Below are 16,867 nucleotides of genomic sequence, written 5' to 3' on the forward strand. Positions count from 1 at the left end.
ATGGCGTGCATTCTAAATACCCCTTCCCCTAGTCTGCCTTCCCTTCTATCTCTCCCCCACTTCTCTTATCCCCTTCCCCTTCAATTTTCCTGTAGGGCAGGATGGATTTCTATATTCCCAGTTGCATGTGAAAACATTTTTTTAAACATGTGTTTTTAAAACTTTGGGTTCCAAATTTTCTCTCTTCCTCCCTCCCCATTGATAAGGCAAGCAACCAAATACAGGTTATATATGTGCAGTCTTGCAAAACACTTCCATAGTAGACATGCTGTGAAAAACTAACTCTATTTCCCTTAATCCTATCCCACCCATCCATTTATTCTATTCTTTCTTTTGACCCTGTCCCTCCTCAGAAGTATTTGCTTCTGATTGCTCCCTTTCCCAATCTGCTCTCCTCTCTATCATTCCCCTACTCGCTTGTCCCCTTCCCCCCCACCATTTTCCTATAGGGTAAGACAGATTTCCACACCCAATTGAGTGTGTATGTTATTCCCTCCTTAAGTCAAATCCTTTGAGAATAAGATTCACTCATTCCCTCTTACCTTCCCCCATTTCCCCTCCACTGTAAGAGCCTTTTCTTTTCTTTTTTTTGTGGGATAATTTTCCCCATTCTACCTCTCCCTTTCTCCTTCTCCTAGTATATTCCTCTCTCACCCCTTAATTTTATTCTCCAGATATGACCCCTTCATTTTCAACTCACCCTGTGCCCTCTATCTATCTGTATCTATATATATGTACATATAATTTTTTCCCTTCCAACTACCCTAATACTGACAAAGGTCTCATGAGTTACAAATATCATCTTTCCATGCAGGAATGTAAACAGTTCAACCTTAATAAGTCTGTTATGATTTTCTCTTTCCTGTTTACCTCTTCATGTTCCACTCGAGTCTTGTATTTGAAAATGAAATTTTCCATTCAACTCTGGTCTTTTCATCAAGAATGCTTGAAAGTCCTCTATTTCACTGAATGACCAACTTTTCCCCTGCAGGATTATACTCAGTTTTGCTGGGTAGGTGATTCTTGGTTGTAATTCTGTCTCCTTTTCTCTCTGGAATATTATATTCAATGCCCTGCGGTCCCTTAATGTAGAAGCAGCTAAATCTTGTGTTATCCTGATTGTGTTTCCACAATACTTGAATTGTTTCTTTCTGGCTGCTTGTAATATTTTCTCCTTGACCTGGGAACTCTGGAATTGGGCTACAATATTCTTAAGAGTTTTACTTTGGGGATCTCTTTTAAGAGGTGATAGGTGGATTCTTTCAATTTCCAATTTGCCCTGTGGTTCTAAAATATCAGGACAGTTTTCCTGGATAATTTCTTGAAAGATGATGTCTAGGCTCTTTTTTTGATCATGGCTTTCAGATAGTCCAATAATTTTTAACTTCTCTCTCCTAGATCTATTTTCCAGGTCAGTTTTTTTCCAATGAGATATTTCACATTGTTTTCTAATTTTTCATTCTTTTGGATTTGTTTTACAGTGTCTTGATTTCTCATAAAGTCACTAGCTTCCAATTGCTCTATTCTAATTTTTAAGGAGTATTTTCTTCAGAAACTTTTGTACTTCCTTTTCCATTTGGCCAATTTTGCTTTTTAGGGCATTCTTCTCCTCATTGGCTTTTTGGACGTCTTCTGCCATTTGGTTTAGGCTATTTTTTAAGGTATTATTTTCTTCAGTATTTTTTTGGGTCTCCTTTAGCAAGTTGTTGATTTGTTTTTCATGATTTTCTTACATTACTCTCATTTCTCTTCCCAGTTTTTCCTCTACTTCTCTTACTTGCTTCTCAAAATCCCTTTTGAGCTCTTCTAAGGCCTGGGACTGATTCATATTTTCCTTGGAGACTTTGGATGTAGGAGCTTTGACTTTATTGTCTTCTTCTGGTTGTATGTTTTGATCTTCTTTGTCACCAAAGTAAGATAATATAGTCTGACTCTTTTTGCGCTGCTTACTCATGATCCCGCACAATCACTTGAGTTTTAAACTCTTTGTTAAGGTAAAAGTCTGCTTCCAATGTGAAGAGTGTACTGTCCCAGCTTCAGGGGTTTGTACATCTGTTTTCAGAGGTACTTCTAGGGAACTGTAAATTTTCAGTTCTTCCAAGGTGGTATGAAAGGGTCGAGGTGTTTCCTTTCCACAGCCACAACAAGCTCCACTGCACCAGCATTCCTCCTTGCCCCAGGACTGCCCCTCAGAACTGTGACCCAGATCCAAGCACCAGTAAAGCAAGGGATTCCTGCCTCAGCACTGGCAAAGAGATCCTTGCAATCCCCCTCTGATCAGCCACTCGATTCCCCCTCTGTCTGTGGGTTGGAAGCTCAGGAAACAGTCACTGCCCTGAGGGCACACCTGGGACTTGTGGCTGAGACCTAGCTCCTCTCTCACCACAGTCACAGACTTTTCCCACTGACCTTCTAAGCTGTCTTTGGCATTCCTGGTTTGAGAAGTCTGGAAACCGCCACAGCTGCCCGCAATTCAGTCCTCTGAGGCCTGCTCCAGGGTTGCTGCGGCCTATATGCCCACGCCACACCTCACTCCTCTCCCTGCCCGGCGCGATATACCTTTCTGATCAACCATTCAGGCTGTCTTTGGCTGGAAATTTGTTTCACTCTACCTTTTCGTGGGTTCTGCTGCTTTAGAATTTGTTTAGAGCCATTTTTTTTAGGTATTTGGAGGGCTTTGGGAGAGAGCTCAAGACAGACACTGCTTTCCCTCCGCTATCTTGGCTCCGCCCCCAATAACATACATTTTAAAAATAGATATTACAAAGTAGTCTTTGCAAGACTACCTATTCCTCTAAAACAAGAGAAAAGGAAGAAATAGGAAGGATGATGTAGGTGTAGAATTTCCTTTAGGTTCATTCTCCCAACTTGGACTTTCAGCAGCAGACTGGGTCCCCCAAAGAGAGACTGCTGGCCACTATCTAAGTGTTCTAGAACAGTTCTGTCACACTCAAATAGAAACTGGGCTTGCCAAATGGTACATAAGTATCCCTGTGGTCCACATATTGTCTTAGAAAATGACATATTGGCATTATTTGTGTTTTACTGTATTTTAATTCATTAAATATTATCCAGGTGGTTCAGGACATACTCAGGGGTGTTGTGGGCCACATGAAACCCTGCCATGTGTTTGACACTTCTATTCTAGAAGAAATCCTAAGCAAGATATTGCCTTCTAAAACTGTGGCTTCTAAGTCACTCCACTAGTGTCTTCCCTGTTATCAATCAGTACCAGTTGAATTCTATTAGCTTTTTAGAAAAGAGATTTACTGAGAAGATATAGAAAAGAACAATAGTTACAAACAGTCCCCTTCCAAGGAACACACTTGCCCTATGTGCACACTAGTTACATGTGCACATACTTCAGAGTGCAATGACAGTGAAGCACATATATAGAAAATAAATGTGGCAAAGGGGTACCTCCTGACTTCCTGCACTGGAAGTCCATCTCTCCCTTTAACAGAGTCCTTATGAGGTTTCCAATAGGTGTTGCTCTCCACTGGGTTCCAATGGTCCTTGCCTTTCCAGAGTCCATACCTGCCACTTCTCTTTTTCACAAGGGTTCATAAGACTTGAAGCTCAGGTGATTATATTTCCACAACTGTATGCAAGTGCTTTGTTTCCTCTGTCATCAGCCACTACTACTCTAGTGTCCACTACTACCACCTCCAATAGCTGGTGGGAACTGTGGTGGGACTTTTGGATTTCCAGAACCCACATTTTCCTCTCAGAATACTCATTCACCAAAGATAAGGTAAAAGTAAACAAAAAAAAAAGAGGCACCATGTACTTATATAAACATTGCAGCCCAGAAGGATGCAGGATAGCTGTCCATAGCCTCATCCTGCAGCTCACAGCAGTCCTTGCCTTACTTGCCACCAAGAAGGAAGACACTGAAAGATCAAGAGATCATCCCTCCTATATACAAATTCAGTTGTGACTCAGTACCTGCTGAATCACTAGTTCTTCTGACTGCACAGCCAATTAGAATATTTTTTTTTATCACTACATACTACCAGCCCCTTTCTCATGCATGACAGAAAACAGACTTCCAAAGTTCTATATTGGAACTTAGGTTAGGAAGGTACATATTGTCTATTACATATCAAGAAGGGCAAATCTGAACATGTTCATTGTCCATTTCTGCTATTGCATAGAGAGGTATTTTTGAAAAGGATAGAAGAGTAAGTTAAATGTAAATGGCCTTAGTTTTCTCATCAAAGTAGGAAGTATAGTCATGTGAGATTAAGGGAATAGAAATGGTATAGGGGCCTTATAAAGAAAAGGGACAATTTATAGTAACTACTTTGAGGGAGCGTGATATTCATTCAGAAGGAACTAAATGGATTATTATGGAGAATCAAGAGCCTAAGTGATGTTAGATAACATAAATTTTAGTAAACTCAAATGGCTCTATTGCATGTCATTATTTTTCAGAATGTTCAGTATCTCATAAGTAGAAGGGTAGAAGGAAGGTAAAGGGAGTAATCTAGTATTGTGTTTGACAAGATCTGAGAATTAATGAAACAAAGGGTCAAGTGATTCAAAGGTAGGTGTTATTATATAGTTGGCATATAGGGTCAAGACTGCAGTGGGAAGAAATTGAGATTAGAGCAAGGATGATGGTCCAGAAGAACATCTGGGAAAGGAGACAAGGGAGATAACACTGAGATTGCAGAATAGATTTAGGTAGTTAGGCAGAGGGAAAAACAGGAGGACAGAAGAGTGCAAAGAAGAACTTGAGTTCAAGCTTTCAGAACACAGTGGAAGGTAATGGTAAGATTTAAGATGTGTCCCTCCTTTTAATTACTCTACTTGGAGTAAAGATTAAAGTCATGGATGCTGAAAACATTGATAAACTGGTAGACTAGAGAGAGATGGAGGGAATTATTTTGGTTATAATTGCCTGTTTCCTTATTGTATCTTGACTTCTCTGACCCACCTCAGTAGAATTGCTTGAGGGCAGGGACATTTTTTGTTTGCTTATATGCTCTTATTTTGTTCATGGTGCTTAGTAAATGTTTTTTGGATTACATCAGATGAGAAATTGAAAGATGTGGTGGTAGTTCTAGAGAATACAATTGAATTTGAAGAGCAGAGAAGGATAAAACTGAAATAGAAAAGGAGGAGAGGGAAGAGTGGGGTAATAGGATAAGCTGATTTTTTTTCAGGAGATGATGACCTTGAATCTTAAGAATTAGCAGAGGAAGTGAGAGTTTGCTAGTAATTGAATACATAAATAACTAATAAACTAGGGCTGTCACCTTTCAGGGCTCTGTGAAGAAGGTGATATCAGGTTTTCCCTCTCTCATCTCTATGTCTTTCTTTTCTTCTCTGTCTCTCTCTTTCTCCAGAGATGATATATATCTAAAAGGTAATTATAGTAATAAATTAATAAAATGACAATAATAATACATATCACTTTAAAGTTTGCAAAGCATTCTACGTATGTTCTTATTTGATTGTTGCAAGAACTTGTGAGAGAGGTGCTATTATCTTCATTAAATGGATAAGGGAACTGAGGTTGAGAAAGAGTAAGGGACTTGCCCAACATCATATAACTAGTAAGTGTCTGAGTGAGAATTTGAGGTATTCCTTACTCCATTGTGACACTTAACTTCCCTTAGATAAGATAGGTATGGGTGGAATATGTACCTGGTTCAGTGTCCAGCCCAGTGTCCGAGACTCTGGTTATATTCAAGGTCATTAGCTATGACTCTGCTCATTTGGTAACATCCCATTGGTGTTTAGGACACTTCCACACTACAACGGACACAGAAGTTGTCATGAGGCCTACTCCCTTCTCGAGAGAAAATGGTTTCAACCTCAATTCACTAACAAGTTGCTTCTCATGTCACTTGTTCTTTGGCCCACAGTGTTCATTTTTTTTTAAACTGGCGATGTCAGCCCCAAAATAAAAGGTGCATTTTTACCCTCTCCTTTTTTCTTTCCCCATTTAGGTACTTATCCTGTTTGTGGCTTTGTTGAGCTCATTTATTTCAGAGAACTCTGCAATGAGTGATGTGAAAGCTGATTCACAAAATCTCCATCTTGCAATGAAAAGAATTAAAAAGGGGATCCATTATGTGAAACGAACTTTATTTGACCTCATTGCAGAAGCTTTTACTAAGAAGCAAACTATTTCAAAAGAGAACAAAGGAGTGGAAAATCTAAGTGTGGAGAAAAAGAATGATACATCCAGCCAGTCAGTTAATAAAATAAGCAATGATCAAGATTTCCAGAATGAAAAAGAGAGAAATATTGCTTCTGGCAGCAGCATGGAAAAATTTATGAGGGACAAGAGTTCTTCTCATTCATCTATTCACAATCCTAGTCCCCCAATGCCAGCACCAATTGCTCTTGCAGAATTTGATTCTGAAAATGCAAACACCAAAGAGTTTAGCAGTGAATTTGATGTTGATGGCAGTAATGAGGTAAGATATTTTACATACTTCCTTGTGATATCATTGTGCCACTTATTATATAAGGTTTAGATTAGTGGTTTTCAACCTTATGTAGGATGAGGTCTCCTCTTAAACATCAGAAAATTTCATGGGATTCCATTCCATTTAATAGTACTAGCATTGGACTATTAATATCTGTCCATTGAAGAAAATACATGACATGTTATTATACATTCAGTAATATTTCAAATGAATTGGTATTTTAATTTGTTAATAATCTTTTCCTGAATTACCCATTCTATGTAAAGGAACACCTCTCTCACACATTGTAGTGCTCAAAGAGGAAGTAATCTCTGGCTTTTTCTTCCCTAATTTTCCATTTAATAAGTTTCTTCATCCCTTAGTTTTTTCCCCATAGAGGTGTTCTGAGCTCCCTGACCCTTCTCTTCTTATACTCCTAACCCAGGGTTAAGAACTAAACTTGAGTACCATTTGCTCTTAGCCTATTCTTATTCTTTAAAAAAATATCTCTTGATGCCTATACTCAGAACATGAAGGGAACAAGTTAACATTATCCTGATTCAAAGCCTCTTGGAGGTTTTGACTTCAGAGTTTCTTTTCCCAGCTTCTTTTAATCCTACAGGATAACAACTATGATAGAGTCTTTATGGGTTTGAGCAAACGGGAAGGGGGTGCTGTCCTTATCTACTATACCATGAACATCTTCCTGGATACAGCCAGAATCCTAAAAATGCAAAATTATAAAAATGTATGCTAAACAGCTTCAGAGACCAACTAATTTAATTCAACTCATACCCAAAGTATGAATCCTGTCTTAGGCAGAGTAATCATATTATATATCTCACTGAAAGCTCCAACCCATTTCCAACTTAGCAGGACTTTCCACATGGAAATCCAAAATATTTGTTTAAAAAAAAGACACAGAAAGATAAGAAAATATCATCCAGAAACTAAGTACAAAACATAGGCTAATATACACATCTGGAATTGTTTATAAATGGAATGAAAATACTGCTTTTCTAATAGAATAAGAATATTGTACTGGGCTAAGTTTTTGAAGACCTCTTATTCCTCTTGAACCAAGTTCTCCTTTTAAAACATTAAGCTGTGGAATCTTCACTTTTGATTTTTAGAATTTCACTATCTTAATGTTTAAGGTAAATGTAAGTCTGTGTACCTGATGTTTCTGTCCTTCATGATCTCTAAATTGTAAGATGATGTGGTCATTCCCGAGGTTCCGTCACTTTCAGTTCACCAAACAGGTCCTGCTAGTTGGTCAGTATTAGATCCAGGGAAACAGTTTCTTTCATGGATCCAGCTACTTTCTGATAATAATAATGTTAATAATGATTTACATTTATATATTGTTTTAAGATTTGCAAAGTAGCTTATAAATATTATCTCATTTTATCCTTATAATAGTCTTAGGATATAAGTGTAATTATTATTCTAATAACTGAATGTTGAAGAAACTGAGGCAGACAGAGGTTAAGTGATTTTCCCAGTGTCACACAGACAGTGCCTGAGGCCATATTTGAATGCAAGTCTCCCAAACTCCAGGTTCTTCATTTTATCTCCTATACTACCTAGAGATAAAGCTCAAAAAAAAAAAAAAAACCTCTTATTAAATGATCTGCCTTAATGAGAGGGGCAGCTAGGTGGAGCAGTGGATAGAGTACTGATCCTGGAGTCAGGAATACCTGAGTTCAAATCCAGTCTCAGACACTTAACATTTACTAGCTGTGTGAACCTGGGCAAGTCACTTAACCCCTATTGCCCCCCACTACAAACACACAAAGAAAAAAAAAGAAAAAGAATGAAACTTCCAGCAGATTGCCTGGTAGTTAAAAGCTCTCCTTTATGACACTATCTTGCCTAAGTAACAGTTGCATATTTCACACATACATACACATACAGAGGTAGATAGATAGAACCTATTTCCTTATTCTTGCCAGTTGCTTTATAACATATTCCCACAATGATGGATTTGTCATTATTGTTCCTGTTTCTTTTTAGCATCCGAATGTGGCTTGTCTACAATGTAGGCTTACATTATAAAAAGGGAATTTCTAAATTTCAGGGGGGGGAAAAGATAGTCTGAGATTCTAAAAATGGACAATGATTAGAGAAGGTGGGACACTTGAAAACTTTATCCAGTTCAATCATTTTTTTTCTATAAAGAAACAAGTGTTCTCATTAACTGAGGTTAATTCTCTTTCTACTTACTCCCTTTAATACCTCTCCATGTTAATACAAAAACAAAGACTTCTTAAGCACTTGCTATGTTCAGGATACTTTGTTAAGTGATAAAAACACAAAGCAAAAAACATTGCTATCTCTATCCTCCAGGTCCTGACCATCTCAAGGGAGGGTTGTGACATATCTCTAATACAAATTAAGAATTGATTCAGTGAAAAAGATAGGTAAAAAAGAAGGTCCTGAGAGATTCAAAGACAGTGGGGTAACTTCTCACTGAGGGAAATTTTTGGAGATCTTCATGGAATAATTGATGCATAAATTGGTCCCTTGAAGGAGAGGAAGATAACAATAGGCAGAGACAGAGGTAAGCAAGTCATTCCATCCATAGGAGATGGTACTCTCAAAGAGCCTGTGAGAAGAGAGAAGGACAAGATTATGGAACATAAGTACTCCAGTTTGATTAGAATACACATTATGTGCAAAAGGTAGAGTACTACGAAATCTAACTGGAAAGGCAGATTGGAGTCAGACTGTAGAAGGTTTGAATGCCAGCTTAACGAGTTTGAACTTTTTCCAGTACACAATAAAAACCACTAAAGATTTTTTAGCAGGTAAAATGGCATTATCAAACCTTTACATTAGGAACATAACCGGCAATGATGTGAGTGATGAACTGAAGAGGGAAGAGAAAGGGCACAGGGAGGCCAGCAAGAAATTAGAGTAATAATTAAGAGGGAAAATCAAAAGGATTTCAAATGGAGTATTACAAGTGAGAAATAGAAAGGCAGCGAGATAAACAGAATACTGATCTATCACTCCTATCAATTCAGTTTCTTTTGAACATCATATACACTTGTATTGCTGAATCCCTTTTGGGAGGAGGTCTATTTCATCAGTTCTCAGATGCAGGTGTACAGTTTGATGTGTCTCCTTGCACTAAAACATCAAATTCACTTGGATTGTAACTGATGCTTTATAGATTGCTATATATACACCCATGGAACTTTACATATCCTTTCTATTTATCTTGTTATTTTATCCTGTAAATTACTGAACACTTCCCCCAACATGATTCATTTTCTTATAACATAAATGTTTTTCATAATGTTAGCTCAACAGCTATATTTTGCATTTCCTCCCTCTCCTTCTGTTTTTAGTATAAATAATTCTTGATCATATCCAAAAAATCCATGTAAATATAGACTTTCTAAGTGCATTCTGACATAATTATTCTGCTAAGTTAAACATGGTCCAAAAGATAAACAAATCTTCTTTGACACCATTTTATAGACAGTAATTCATTTCCCAAATGTCTCTTTCTTTTCTAATTTCCCAAAATTTTATTGGCAAGAGTGAATCCCTCAGCATTCTCCTCAGAATTTTGTAATTGTTGGATATTCTTCACAGATTACTTCTAGCTATATCTTACTTTAATATATGACTGGATCTGTAATCTCAATGTGACTATTCTCTTCATTGATGTGGATCTGAACTTAACATAACAATGCAACTTAATCACAACAATCAGGCTATTCAACAGTCATTTCTCATTCTTACTATATAAATGGCCTGCATCCTATACATAAATAGGCTTGAATCTAGAAAAGACCTTAGAGGTCTAACACCCTAATTTTTTTTTTTAACAAATGTGGAAACTGAAGCCCAGAATAGTTACTCAAAGTTACACAGATAATAAGTGGCAGATCCAGGATATGAACTCAGGTCATCTGAAACTAAATTGTGTTCTTTCTACTATATAAATATGTACATAATGATATATTTTATATCACTTCTGGATGGCAAGTTATCATTAGCTTATATATTATATATATATTATAATATATATATTACATATATATAATATATATTATATTATATATATATATGAGACTTTCCATTACCATGCCAGGCATCCTCTATTTTTACTTACTAAAAATCATAACATTTTAAGCCAGGCACATATTAACCCCATGTTGAAGGTCAGTATTTGGAAAGACTTAGTCAATGTAACATATCATTTTAAAAATCTCTTTTACAAAAACTCAGCAAAGATATACATTGACAAGTGCAGCTCTCTAGGTTCCTATCCATAGAGATGCTCCCAGATTGATAAAAATACACAGCGAGGAAACAAAAAGTTCATCAGGTCCAAAGAACAACACATCTTTCTCAATAGTGGTTTATATAGAATTCACCAAGATGAAAAATATTCCCCCTACCATGAAAATGTGCATATCCTTTGACCCAGCAATACCACTTCTAGGGCTGTATCCCAAAGAGTTCATAAAAACGGGAAAAGGACCCACATGTCCAAAAATATTTAGAGCAGCTCTTTCTGTTGTGGCAAAGAATTGGAAATTGAGGGGATGCCTATCAACTGGGGAATGGCTGAACAAGTTGTGGTATATGAATGTAGTGGAATATTATTGTACTATAAGAAATGGTGAGCAAGCAGACCAGAAAAACATGGAAAAACTTGTATGGACTGATGCTGAGTGAAGTGAGCAGAATCAGGAGAACATTGTACACAGTAACAGCCACATTGTGCAATGACTAACATTAATAGACTTAGCCCTTCTCAGCAATGCAAGGATCTAAGACATCTCCAAAAGTCTCATGATGGAAAATGCTATCCACATCCAAAGAAAGAACTATGGAGTTTGGATGCAGATCAAAGCATACTATTTGCTATTTTTCTCTTCTGTTTTGTTTTGCTTTCTCTTTCTTGTGGTTCCTCCTATTGGTTCTAATTCTTCCTTATAACATCACTAATGTGAAAATATGTTTAATAGGAATGGATATGTAGAGCCTATATCAGATTGCATGCTGTCTTGGGGAGGGAGGTGGAGAGGGAGGGGGAGAAAAATTGAAAACTCAAAAGCTTATGGAAGTGAATGTTGAAAACTAAAATAGAGGCAGGTAGGTGGTGCAGTGGATAGAGCTCCGGCCTTGGAGTCAAGAGGACCTGAGTTCAAATCTGGCCTTAGACATTTGACACTTACTAGCTGTGTGACCCTTGGCAAGTCACTTAACCCAAATTGACTCACCAAAAAGAAAAAAAAAAAACTAAAATTAATCAATTAATTTAAAAAAATGTTCACCCTATTCAGTTCATGGTGGTTAATTTCAGTCAGTCAATCACCATTTAATAAATATTTGTTATATACTAGGTACTTAGCTATCAGTTCTCAGGTTATTCACCTTCCTTTCTCAAGGAATACAGTACCTGAATTACTCTCTTCCTCTCCTCTCCAATTCCTAACTTTATTGTAAGGGACTTTAACATCCATTTTTGATACTTTTTTAAACAACTTGGATTTTCAGTCTCCTCAAACCTTAAGACTTATTCCTCTACTGTACCCCAGCCATGCAAAAGAATAATCGTGCCCTGCATTTACCATTACCCCAGCATTTCACTTTCACGATAAAAAAAAACTCTTATATTTCTCTATCTCACTGTAACTTTCTGTCATTACATTTCTCTCTGTGTCTAAGCTCTACTGAGCTAATCTTTAAAATCCCATTCCTCCATCCCTTTGTGCTTTCCTAGACCATTATCTTTTTTCCTACAATTTTCTTTCATTCTCAATTTCAACTCTATAGCCAATCAGTTCAACTTTATACTCTCAAATCCGTTGTCTCTTTGCCCTATTCCTATTTATTCCCTACCAAACACTAGAGCCTGGATTGCTCCTATCATATACCTCTTCTACTCCTACTCAATTTTTATTGAGCCAAGATGGAAGAAATCATATAACTCAGTTCACTGAGTCCGGTAAAAATTTATGTTAACCTCAACTGGGCCCTCACCTTAGCAAGGCAATTATTTTATTTTTCCCTAATTAATTTCCTATCCACAAAACTATTCCAAATCTCTCCTCAAACCTTTCATGCTTTCCCCTCCCTGTATACTCTCAACTGAGGATATTTTCTCTTTACTGAGGATATTGAGCTCTGTTACCTTCTTTTCCCATTTTATTCATCTCAGACTCCTCACTATTACCACCCCAACTCTCTTCCTTTTCTCCAGTTTCTCATAATGAGGCAGGACAGTATTTCTCCTTTCCAAGCCAGCTTATCTATATTTACTCTTGAGCTCGACTCTTTCCTTCTTCTCTATCAGATTTTCTCCTCCCCCCCCAATCATTTTTACCTTTCTCTAATCTTCATTTCCCCACATTTACTAGTTGCTTCCTTACTATCTTAAAACAAGTGGTCTCCTCTATCCTTAAAAAAGTTCTTTTGACTCAACCATCTCTCAATCCATTGTCCTATGTCTTTCCTCCATTTCTCATTTGAATTCCTAAAAATAGCTGCCTGAATTCTTCATCCCTACTTCCTCACCTCTTAATTATTCATCAGCCTTTTTCAGTCTAGTATCCAACCTCACTATCCAATTAAAATTATTATTAACAAGATTTTACTGAGACAGTCTCCAAAGTTACCAACAATTTCTTAATTGTTAAATTTGATGATGTTTTCTATCCTCATCCCTCTTGATCTTTTAGCTGAATTTGACACTGTTAACCAGTTTCTCCTCCTAGATAATCTTTCTTTTTTGGGTTTTCATGACACATGTCCCTTCTTAACTATTTGTCTATTCTTTTTTATTCTGTTTTATTGGCTCATTATCCATACTATATGCCCAAACTATAGGTGTATTCTATCTGTTCTTGGTTCTTTTCTCTTTATTTGATGACCTCATAAGCTTTTGGGGGTTTAATTATCATCTTTGTGCAAATGACTTAATTCAGCCCCAGTCTTACATAACTAACTTCCTAATATATATTTTAAGTTGGTGACCCAGAGATATCAGAAACTATGTATGTCTAAAAGAAAAAGCATTAGCCTTCCCCAGACCCAGCCAGCCCTTTTCAAGTCTTCCCTTATTATCATTAAAAGCATCGCCATTCTTCCAGTCTCCCAGCTTTAGAATCTTTGCATCGTGTTCAACTTCTCATTCTCACTCCCTATTGCTAATTAGTTCCCAAATCTTGTTATTTCTTTACTTTATCCACAACATCTTTTTTTATCTAATCTCTCATCTCTACTTACACAGTCTCCATCTTAATTCAGGCCCTCATTTCCTCTCACCTGGACTATTTCAGTATCCTCCTAATTGGTCTCCTTGACTTAAATTTCTCTCTACTTAAATCTGTCCTCCACATTGCTGCCAAACTCATTTTTCTTAAATATAGATCTGACCATTTAAATCTACTACTCAGTGAGTTCCAGGGTTACCTGATTTTACTCTGGGATGACATATGAAGACTACTATCTAGTTTGTAAAGCCCTTCACAGCCTGGCCCTACTATCTTTTCAGTTTCATTGTATATTACAATCCTTCCCATACTCTCTCTCTGATTCTTACCCACAACACTCCATATCCTCTCTCTGTGCTTTTTAAATGGTCAGTCCCCATGCCTGGCATTCACTCCATCCTTACCTCTCCCTCAAAGAATCCCTTTCTTCCTTCAAAACACAACTTAAGCCCTTCTTCCTAAGTGAAGACTTTCCCAGTTCCCACTATTACCAATGATAGTGCCCTACCTTCCAAAACTGCCTTATATTTAATTACTTTTAATTTATTTGTATTTATTCTTGATGTACGTACTTTTCTCCCTATTAAATATTGCACATCAAAAGGAGAAATAATTCCATTCTTTGTATTTCTATGTCCCATATCTGACTCCCTGACCGACACATAGGAATTTAATAAATGCTTCTTAATTGATTGAAGATACTTTTTAGAGGAGAGCCACAAAGGTTATTTATTATCCCAAATAAAATACACTAAAATCAGCAATGTGCACAGCATGATTTTTTATTAGTTATGCCTCTGTATAAATTATGTTACTTTGAAGATATGGTTTGCCATAGAAAATAATCAAATTTTAATATTAGTCAAGAGTGTAACATGTCGTCTCCAAAATCTAGTTCAACACTGCTGTATTCTGCCCTTTTCATATCATATTTGGAATTCTGTGTTAAGTTTTGGGTAATGATGATTTGAAAACATTGACAAGCTAGAAAATGCCCAGAGGAAGTTTGTTAGGAAGATAATGGACCTCAAAGACACACCAAACGAGGCTAAGTTGAAACTCTGGACTATTACATTATCATTTTCATCAAAGACACCTTAAACCTCTGTTTAAATCATTCTCATAAAATTTTATGGAGATAAAGTAGACATACAGATTAGGAGTCACTTCTCTTTTCAGTTTTTGGAAATAGTACTATTCATAATCTTTTTCATTTCTTCAAAATTATCTTCTCTTTGATCTAAAAAAAGATCCTGATACTCTGATGCTTTTAACATTTTTATCATTTCTGTACAAATTTCCTATGTAAATATTCAGTTATGTTCCTCAGCTTTCCCAATTTTATCATCTGCCACTAAAAGTGGCACTGCCACACTAAAGATTTTAGAGCCCAAATGTAGCAGTTCACTGTCATGAATGATATGAATAAGTCACTGTATAAATACTGCCAAATCTCTTCCATTTCATATCTCTTTGATATTCTTTTTCTAATCTCATCTCTTAATGCTTACAGAATGATCTGGCTTAGTTAGATCTCTGCACACTAATTTTCCTTTTCACTGATTTTCAATTTTGAGAGGTGATGTCATTCATAATGTTTCATTATCTTCCTCTAAAATCTTTTATGAGTTAGTTTGTACTCTAAAATGAGGTTGCACTTCACTGCTATATCTGCCCATTTAGCAAAGCAATCAAGTGTTTATGAGGTGAATCATTTATTTTTCCTTTTTTGGGGGGAGCAATTCACTGGTAACAAACTGCTTTAATAAATGAAGATAATAATAATCAATGACCTCATTTTTACCTCACTTCCCATTTTTAGAGTTAATAGCTTCTTTTAATAAGTCAGTTTGGACCAATTAGAAACACATGGAATGCGTCCCTTTTCCCCCTTTTTTCTGATTTGCTCTTGATTTAACTTTTTCTCTAACATAGTAGATGATCTGACTATATACAACTTATTCTAACATGGATCAGTTACATCAATTGTATATTCTTATCCATTAATATTTGGTTAGTTTCATTTTTCATAATGTTGTTCACTGTTCATGGTGCCCAGTGCTTTCTGACATTCTTCTTGAACATTCCTCTTAATTGGTTATGGCAGGTTTACAAAAGAACAGCACTTTACCCTTGTTGTAGGCTAGGGCTGGAGAGTAGTTTAAGTGTAATATTAGAAAGAAATGAGACAGTTGTTGGTTATTCAGCAGTTAACAATAGGAGATATGCTTAGTCATATTAAAGGAAGAATATGCAACAAGAATATGTATCTTTGATATTGAGAGTTGGTTTAGCTAAATGAACTTTCCTTGCCTTCAAGTTCCCCATGGCAGTCCACCAGCCAAGCATCAAAAATCTCCTGGAGATCCTCATGACTATTTTGTACTCAAGTGACTTGGAAGTGGTGTTTTAGCCCTCTGGGCCAATCAAGTGTCAAAGGTGGTTTCAACAGTCTTTAAGGAGAAACTAACCCAATTTACATGGAGACATAAGATTGTTCTCAGCACAACCTCTTATCAAGAAATCAGGAATCATTGACTATTGTCTCCTCTGTAGGACCAATAATAGGTCTGCTCATATTTTTTTTGGCATTTGTATTCTAGGATCATAGATTTAGATGCAACATTGGAATCATGTAGTCTAAACTTTTCATTTTATAGATAGGGACATTCATCAGAAGTATGCACAGGGTTGTGGGGAGGCTCCTTATTATTGCCTGAATTGTAAAGATCTGTTTCTTTCTCCAAAGTCTAAATTCACTCTCACCAAAGAAAGTTTCATATCTATTATATAAATAAACTTTCTTCCATTTTTTTAAATTTTGTGTTCTATTCTTCCATTTGTCAGTATCTTCATGTTAATTTTGATTCTCCTCCCCTGTCCCAACCTCCATTGTCAACTACTAACCACAACTTTGAGGTAACCATTTCTCCTGAAAGTAATCTTCTGGTCACAGTTGGGAGCTGTCCAGATACAGCTAATTTACAGAAAGCTAGGATAAGAGATTATAGTATACAGTAGAACATACAAGCACATATTTGCCTGCAAGAAGCTAAGTATTATACATTTGGTAAAGTTTTCCATAGATTTCACAGGCTCTTAAAGAGAGAAGGGCTCTGAGAAGTTGTCTAGTATGAACAACATCTTTACAGGAATTCCCTCTATAACATCCCTCCATATCATCATCCAGCCTTCCCTTTA

General features: G+C 36.6%; 1 protein-coding gene across 1 annotated transcript in view; it reads left to right on the forward strand.

Moving 5' to 3' along the window:
• The window catches only part of LOC114045692 (sodium channel protein type 9 subunit alpha-like), a 114,155-nt gene that overhangs the window by 61,571 nt on the left and 35,717 nt on the right, over window positions 1–16,867 (forward strand). The window contains exon 16 of the mRNA XM_027865796.1: window positions 5,961–6,434. Within this exon, the coding sequence (XP_027721597.1) occupies window positions 5,961–6,434 (474 nt within the window). The remainder of the gene's footprint in view (window positions 1–5,960; window positions 6,435–16,867) is intronic.

This window comes from Vombatus ursinus, unplaced genomic scaffold (assembly GCF_900497805.2).
Source record: "Vombatus ursinus unplaced genomic scaffold, bare-nosed wombat genome assembly UNPS02014779.1, whole genome shotgun sequence".
Taxonomy (NCBI): Eukaryota; Metazoa; Chordata; class Mammalia; order Diprotodontia; family Vombatidae; genus Vombatus; species Vombatus ursinus.